Source organism: Mya arenaria, chromosome 16, assembly GCF_026914265.1.
Source record: "Mya arenaria isolate MELC-2E11 chromosome 16, ASM2691426v1".
In the NCBI taxonomy this organism is placed as follows: Eukaryota; Metazoa; Mollusca; class Bivalvia; order Myida; family Myidae; genus Mya; species Mya arenaria.
Window position 1 is genome coordinate 14,098,140 of NC_069137.1, and position 8,707 is coordinate 14,106,846.

Here is an 8,707-nt window from a genome sequence, read left to right on the forward strand (position 1 = left end):
CTGATTCCTTAACTGCACATCAATATACGTTGACGGTACTTAAGTAGTAAGGCACCTTTGAAAGAAACATGAGAATAGACAATTATCACCCGTCTATACCTATATAGGGAAATATGGTCACCTCAGTAACATACACAACACAGTATCAGGCTATTGACATTTTTTATTTTTCCATTTTTTTTTCTCATAACAAAAGAAGTCGAAAAATAACACCGGTACCAGAACATAAACTGTTTGTATGTAAAGTCAGAAAACACAATTATAGTGTAACATACTTACATCATAAAAAGAACAATTCATTTAAAAAACGATTATTTTGACACATATAAACATTTCAGTACGCACTTAAATGGTGTAACAATATAATAAATATCAACGAATGGCAGCTAAAATATCTGGCATTTGAACAATACACAATCATATGAGACAAATATGTAGATTTATTGCCGCAACAAATAATCCCGTATTTCAAACATAATAAGAAAACAATATAAAAGCTTATATACATATAAACTTAGCTTGAACTATTTAAAAGTAATCTTACCAGAATCATAAACCTTCAGTAACGATATTCTTATCATATTTCACAAGTGAGTAATGATAACAATGACATTCCCCGACAACGTGCAATTATGATCATTTTAAAATAATTTTGTTCTTGAAGCGTTCAGTATAGGACAATATTATTAAACATGACTTAAAGTTTAAACTTATTTATTTTACGACAATTGTGAAACAAGTTACTACAATATTATATTAATCACTCTCTCTCGTTGGACGATGTTGCATGAAAGTGGGGTCTTGTGTTGTGGGGGAAACCGGAATACCCGGAGGAAAGCCACTTGTCCGGCTTGGGTGACCACACATCAAACTCACATGCGCCCCGGCCGGTAATCGAACCCGGGTCGCCTTGGTGAGAAGCGAGTGCGCTAACCACGCGCTAACCCGACAACCATTGAATAATATCGAAGACTTGATCAATATATTGACGAAATCAGATCAAGCACAACTATTTGTTAACAAGGTGTCACGATTATTAGTATCATACTACTGTGGAATGGTTGTCGGAGTACAACTGAATCAAAATATTTAAAACACTGATTGCGCATTCTCGACATACACTGCATACACTCGAGTGATGATGCTATGCAAACATAATTTAGATTTATCATTATCAAACCTCTGATGAATGAGAACGTGATTGCACAGTTGGTGGCATAAATTAGTATTGTAAATTTTATAAATTGTGGATGGGCCCCTTTAGAAATACAAATAGCTCTCCCAAATACTCTCTTTAATTTCTACCTGAATCATGCCTGACAAACAACATATATAACTATATTGAGGTCCTTAACGGAGCCAGACAATGACAAATTCTGAGTTTCAGAGTTTGAGTTCCACCATCTTGAAACCGGAGTACTCATTAAAAATTCGACATCGTGCCAATAAAGGCGAGAGGGGTCATCCTCAATACAACAAGTTCAAAACACAATAATACTTCAAAGCTAAAGTATGGTACATTAAAATGAACATCCTACATGGGTGCGGGTAAGCGTTGGGGCCTGAAGCCCGAGCTTCGTACATTCCACCGCCCTTTACCCGCAGCCCATAACCCATCCGGTCATTGTGGGCAACTAAATGACTAATCGTTGCCCCAATGCTCCAAATTGAATGATGTCGGGCTTTACCCTTATTCCAACGACTCCATATGTATGGATGTATTATACAGATATCGTGCACGAAATGATTTATCATAAATTTGAATCAGCATGAACGCACGTTTTGACCCAAAACGGCAGATTCACGCATGTGAAATTCCACTTTTCATTAAAACATGTTTTTTTATACCAAATATGTTCTCTCACGCGTGCATGTGTGCTAGTCATCCACTTCCTGTATTCCTGAGAGGGCTGAGGCGATCTGACTGGGGGTGACGTTTATGTTTTGACTCATCTGACTTCCGGGATTGTCCTCCATTTCCTGTATTCGTACCAGCCGGCAGAACTCTGCAACAAGGTACTTTAATGTACAATAATGCGATTAAAATAATGGGGTAGCATCTTAATGATGATTTGAACACCATTTTGGTATACTACACAGGATTGGCGTACTTTCGTTTGGAGAAAATAATTGTAACATGATGTATGTATATATTGTACGGTATTTTCTAAGCCAAGCAACGGCGTAGTTTATTCCACCTATTTTATGCCAATTTATACCAAATACTTTCTTTTTCAAATAGGTTCATGTATACAGTTATAAGTTACACACATGGATTTGTTAACTACTCAAAATAGCCCAGGCCCCAATATCATACTAGTACTGAAGTAAATTCTCAAGCAAAACTCATTTTTTACCAAATAACCGCATAGCACCATTACATTTTTTTAAATAATTAATTCGTTTTTGAAGCGCATTCTATCATGGATTATTTTGATGATAACTTATTTTTAATCATGATGTGCGAACATGACTTGAGTATGTGTGTAGTATAGGGACCAGTACTGCAGTACCTGGGAAGCTGATCTGCCCGTCGCCGTCCGTGTCTGCCTCCATCATCATCTCATCGATCTCCTCCTCCATAAGTCGCTCACCCATCTTGTGAAGCGTGTGTTTCAGCTCCGCTGCAAGAGGCCAAGTTGTTAAAAAAGAACTTCATTTTTGAATGTCTTTATTGGCGAATATAGCCCATGGCCTTTGATTATGATACTATTGTGTATATAGGGCGGACAAGTGTTACTTAATACACATGCATTGGCGGTTTCAGGATTTGGCGTTAAAGGGGAAGCACTTTTGGATGCCAACTTAAAATTACGCCCCTTCCTAAAGAAAATTTCGTGCATTGCAGTGCATACCTTTCATATCAATTCTCTGACATTGACATAAAAAAGTTGATAAACTTAGAGGAGGTGCGCGCCGGGTACGCCCCGTCTAAATCCGCTAGTGACATATATTGAATAGCTAAAATGCTTACAAGTTTAAACGAAAAATGAAATGTACCGACGTCAGAAAACGGGTTAGTTAGCAAAGTAGTGACGTATCTACACCAGATAAAAACCGCGAGTCAATCCAGCACAATAGCAAGCGGGTGTTTTTTTCAGTGTAGAAAATATTTGAATCATGCTTTCTGAACATCAGGACCAAGTTGATCATATTTAAAACTTTATAATCGAAATAATAATTGGACGCTATACTATTGCAAATCGCAGACTACCCTGGCTTATATAACCGTTGCCGTCCCCGTCAAAGACCTTGAAAGCCTCTTTCATCTCGCTGAGCAAGTCGTCTGCTTCTTGCTGCTTCTTGCGCGCTTTAGAGTCCAGTACCTCAACGCTAAACCGGTTCGCCATTAGCGTCAGGAAGTGCGGAAAACTTAAAGAACCATTACCTGCAACGGGCACATAGAAAGCAAATAGTTTCAGGGGATAGACACACATGCATGTACATAGATCTATTTGTGTAAAAGATCTAAGAATCGCGTGAGGAGTCCGATTTGTTATTTGTTCGATTTCCGACGAGGGACAGCCTAATATGTTCTCGTGCACAATTCCCACAATGAGATCCGCAATGGTTCGGTTGCTTGGAATCAAGGCTTGTGTATGATTATTATTATTATAGTGTTCTTTGTAGAAAACATCAAAACGTACAAATCATACATACAGTACATTCACAAAGAAACCACAAGAGAAAAGATGAAAAAAGGGTTTGTACACAATTTATAGTAACTGAAGTTTCAGCCGTGCCCTTGCCTTGTCTTCTAGAACGATTTCCACGTATCTTCGGTTCTGAAACCTGGCTCTCTTTTCTCGAAAGGCCTTTATTCCGTTATAGCAGGATTAGGCTAAGCTCAGTAATTTTGTATCGGTATAATTTGTGCACTTTTTAATGTAATTTTTTGACTTTAAAAGGAATATTGTCTGTATGAAAATCACGATCAACCATTTCTATTAGGCAAAAAAGATTTACGTTTTGAGTTTCACAATTTAAGTTGAAAGTTTAACTTTCAAAAACATAATTTTACACTCTGCCTTAACAGACCAAAAAGACATTATTATTTTATTAATAGATGGTATAACTACTCGAAAAAGCAATCGTACGGTCATGTGCGTTGATATAATTGGCCCCCATGAACATACTATATATACTCACAGTAAATGTCGAGGTGTTCGTAGATGGACTCCATTTCCAACTCGTCCGGCTGTTGGCTCAGCTTGTTCAGCATCTTCTCCAGGTGCCTGTACTCCACCTCCTCAGTCCGGCCCTTGTACTCGTCAAACACTCGCCTGTACTCTGAGAGATAGATAGATATACTTTTTATTCCTCCATAAGGTAAGAGATGAACATATATACAGATGAGTACAAAGGATATATACCCTCGCCGATGATATGATATATACGAACATGAATAATACATTGGGATACTATATAGATGGATATTACCTTTTTTATAAAACATTTTGAGTCATCATCAACAAAATCAGCATGCATATAAGTATATACAAATAGTCAGATGCATCCTCAGTTAACAACATAATTGTTGATTTAAAATTTATGATTTCTGGGTGAGATTATTAATTTTGCATCAAGGCCGAAAGTTTGTATTTATGTGTCAATTAGTCTGGAGGACTATGATTCTTAAGTAAGTTTTCCTGTGTGAACTAATGTTGCACCCGTTCAGTGGTGCTGATGTTTTAGAGTCTGCCCGCGACCATTGGCCGAATTACGGCGTGATCCCACCAGGTGTCCCATCACATTTTCAGGGGCGGATTCAGGATTTAAAGTTAGACGGCGCGTAACTAGGGGGCGTAACCTTTTGACTTGCGCTCTCCATCAGAACCGATTGTTTTGGTTTTAACTTTTAAGTGTTGGTAGGGAGAGGGGGGGGGGGCGATTGGTGTGCATCCTCCACGACAATTTTATAAGATGTAGTCCGGAATGGTGCATTTTGGGCGTATTTTATTACTTTTTACATATAGATTATTGAAATAAAAAATAAACTCGGATGATTTTAGGGGGGTGGGGTGCCAAATGCGCCCTCTCGATCTGCTACTGCATTTTAATGCCAAAGGGACATAGGTTTGCGTTGACTCCAGTCAAATTCCAATACTAGTTTTGCAATTATCACAACATAAATTTTAAAACAGTTACTAAATTTAATTCTATTGAAGTTAATTCAACTTGAAATGTGGTTTGATAATAAACACCTAACCATGTATGCGAAACGTAGGTGTTTGATATTTTCACCGATAACAGCGCATTTAAACAATGTTCCTGCAATTTTTGTTTATCGATTTGCCATAATTATGTAACATACACCGACAATCCCCTAAGAGTTATAGCATGATTGTATTTGTAATTCGTAGATCAATATTAAAAAGCTAGGGGAAAACATTGGGCGTTAAAAACCATGACTCTAGTTAAAAGGAAATGTAACGACCTCCGATCTGGTTAATTTGATACTATTAATCATTTCAGCTCAAGTATAAGCTGTAAAACCAGACTTAATGTAATCTTGTGCGTACGTAGCAAAGATTCGCATTGACTTTGTACCTAATGGGTCGCTTTATCGTGTTACCATGCGTATATATATGTATACATATGTTGCCTTAAGGCCTGCATCATGACGTGTATGTGAATAGTAGCTTATTGGTTTGTTCGGCCTCAACATATGTTCTCTTGTATTTATTCCTATTTATATACTACGCATACAAGCGTATTGATACATATTCATAAATTAATGACGGTACAGAAATATGCTTTGAAAATGCCATTTTTTTCTAATATCAATAGAATTAGAGGTTCAGTTACTTACCTTTGACATCTTTATCCGTCAGTCTGTCGACCTTCACGAAACAAATAAAATATTTTATATATTTTCAAGCTTTACATGTATTAAACAATCAAATCAATATGTGTAAATCCTAGTGCTTAAAACGAATTACGAAAAGTAAACTAAAATCCTGTTATTCCAACGATTAAAATGCACGTACTCCATTTTTCCTACGAGTTTTACGCGATGTAGACATGTCTACACTTTACACCTGAAGAAGTAACCATCCCTTTTCTCCAATTGAATTACATCGGAATTTCGTCAATGACGTGGGCATTGGATAAAACACATGTCACTTTAACATAAAATTACACTAAAGCAGCGTGTTACCTTTACGAAGATAACAACTCTCTTACCATGTTTACCAAGCTGCTGTTATAGCTATCCTTGTGTGGCGCATCTAAAGTAAGTCCCAGAACAACAATACCACCTCACATTTTGTTTCACTTTTAACTTTTCAAAAGCAAACCTTGACCTATTGTGGCAATATACAGTTCATCATGACCTGCTTTTCATTTGTTTGCTATTTATACACTTTGTTCTCCCTAATATCTGATTCAGAAAACTCACAGCCAGCCATGCACGATGATATGTGACTGTTTAATAGCTTAAAGCATGTGAGTACAAAGATAGATTGCCTGATACGACGTAAACGCATTACTCTCGATATATTAAAATGTGATAAAGTAGAGCATATTTTGATGCTGTAATCTGTATCCCATGGAAGCCGTGATTAGCATCCAAATTTTAAAGTTTATCGTTTGTGAAAATGATTTTGTTAAACTCAAAGGTTTTACGTTGATTGAATGGTAAATGATGGACATTCATGGCTTGATAATGATGAGATATTCTAATTAATATCATTGAGATTACTCGCAATAAACCCATTATTTCCAAGTATGTACTATTTAACAATGGATGATTTTCATTTTCGGAACCTTATCCCGCTGCAGCACCGCTACTCTTTGACCAGACCACTTCAATCATCCCGGTCAACGACCTCGTAAAAACAAGTTAAAGTGAATCATAGCAATCAAACTAGTGGGGGATCACATTTACAATGCGCCTGCTATAAGTCGTAATTCAACTGTAAGTCGGAGGATCGCAAACACAGGACTGTCACAAGACGACATTCAAATGTGAGCCGGGGAATCGCAGTAACACGACTGTCAAAAGACGACATTCAACTGTCAGTCGGGAAATCGCAATAACAGGACTGTCTCAAGGCGACATTCAACTGTCAGTCGGGGAATCGCAATAACAGGACTGTCTCAAGGCGACATTCAACTGTCAGTCGGGGGGTCGCAGTAGCAGGATTGTCACAAGATGACATTCAACTGTCAGTCGGGAAATAGCATACACGGGGCTGTCACAAGACGACATTCAACTGTCAGTCGGGGGATCGAAATAAAGGATTGTTACAATGAGATATGCAACTGTCAGTCGGCGAATAGCAATAACAGGACTGTTACAAGACGACAATCAACTGTCAGTCGGAAGATAGCAATAACATGACTGTTACAAGACGACACTCAACTGTCAATCGGAAGATAGCAATAACAGGACTGTTACAAGACGACACTCAACTGTCAGTCGGAAGATAGCAATAACAGGACTGTCACAAGACGACATTCAACTGTCAATCGGGGAATCGCAAACACTGGATTGTCACAAGATGACATTCAACTGTCAGTCGGAGAATCGCAAACACTGGATTGTCACAAGATGACATTCAACTGTCAGACGGGGAATCGCAAACACATGACTGTCAAAAGGCGACATTCAACTGTCAGTCGGAAGATAGCAATAACAGGACTGTTACAAGACGACACTCAACTGTCAATCGGAGAATAGCAATAACAGGACTGTTACAAGACGACACTCAACTGTCAGTCGGGGGATAGCAATAACAGGACTGTTACAAGACGACAGTATCAACTGTCAGTCGGAAGATAGCAATAACAGGACTGTTACAAGACGACATTCAACTGTCAGTCGGGGAATCGCAAACACTGGATTGTCACAAGATGACATTCAACTGTCAGTCGGGGAATCGCAAACACTGGATTGTCACAAGACGACATTCAACTGTCAGACGGGGAATCGCAAACACATGACTGTCAAAAGGCGACATTCAACTGTCAGTCGGAAGATAGCAATAACAGGACTGTTACAAGACGACACTCAACTGTCAGTCGGGGAATCGCAAACACTGGATTGTCACAAGATGACATTCAACTGTCAGTCGGGGAATCGCAAACACTGGATTGTCACAAGATGACATTCAACTGTCAGACGGGGAATCGCAAACACATGACTGTCAAAAGGCGACATTCAACTGTCAGTCGGAAGATAGCAATAACAGGACTGTTACAAGACGACACTCAACTGTCAGTCGGGGAATCGCAAACACTGGATTGTCACAAGATGACATTCAACTGTCAGTCGGGGAATCGCAAACACTGGATTGTCACAAGATGACATTCAACTGTCAGACGGGGAATCGCAAACACATGACTGTCAAAAGGCGACATTCAACTGTCAGTCGGAAGATTGCAATAACAGGACTGTTACAAGACGACACTCAACTGTCAGTCGGAAGATAGCAATAACAGGACTGTTACAAGACGACACTCAACTGTCAGTCGGAAGATAGCAATAACAGGACTGTTACAAGACGACATTCAACTGTCAGTCGGGGAATCGCAAACACTGGATTGTCACAAGATGACATTCAACAGTCAGTCGGGGAATCGCAAACACTGGATTGTCACAAGACGACATTCAACTGTCAGTCGGGGAATCGCAAACACTGGATTGTCACAAGATGACATTCAACAGTCAGTCGGAAGATAGCAATAACAGGACTGTTACAAG

The 8,707-nt window shown here is 38.8% G+C and overlaps 1 protein-coding gene across 2 annotated transcripts; it reads right to left on the reverse strand.

Moving 5' to 3' along the window:
* Positions 1–145: 145 nt before the first annotated feature.
* On the reverse strand, positions 146–6,427 carry LOC128222606 (calmodulin-alpha-like). 2 transcript variants are annotated; one of them, XM_052931702.1, is made up of 6 exons: positions 6,187–6,427; positions 5,813–5,843; positions 4,150–4,290; positions 3,215–3,388; positions 2,514–2,624; positions 146–2,006 (listed from the first exon to the last, which is right to left on the reverse strand). In XM_052931702.1, exons 1-6 carry the CDS (start codon positions 6,187–6,189, stop codon positions 1,879–1,881), a joined length of 588 nt encoding a protein of 195 aa, XP_052787662.1. In that variant the 5' UTR covers positions 6,190–6,427; the 3' UTR covers positions 146–1,878. The 2 variants fall into 2 exon arrangements, with proteins under 2 accessions (XP_052787662.1, XP_052787661.1); XM_052931701.1 differs by lacking the exon at positions 6,187–6,427 and adding an exon at positions 5,991–6,154.
* Positions 6,428–8,707: the final 2,280 nt, after the last annotated feature.

Excerpts from the sequence above, each read along its gene's own strand:
- LOC128222606 (XM_052931701.1), bottom strand. The coding sequence starts at position 6,026 with ATGTCTACATCGCGTAAAACTCGTAGGAAAAATGGA. Across the intron at positions 5,844-5,990 it reads AAACTCGTAGGAAAAATGGA|GTCGACAGACTGACGGATAA; the intron begins GTACGTGCATTT and ends TGTTTCGTGAAG. Across the intron at positions 2,007-2,513 it reads CGGGCAGATCAGCTTCCCAG|AGTTCTGCCGGCTGGTACGA; the intron begins GTACTGCAGTAC and ends ACCTTGTTGCAG.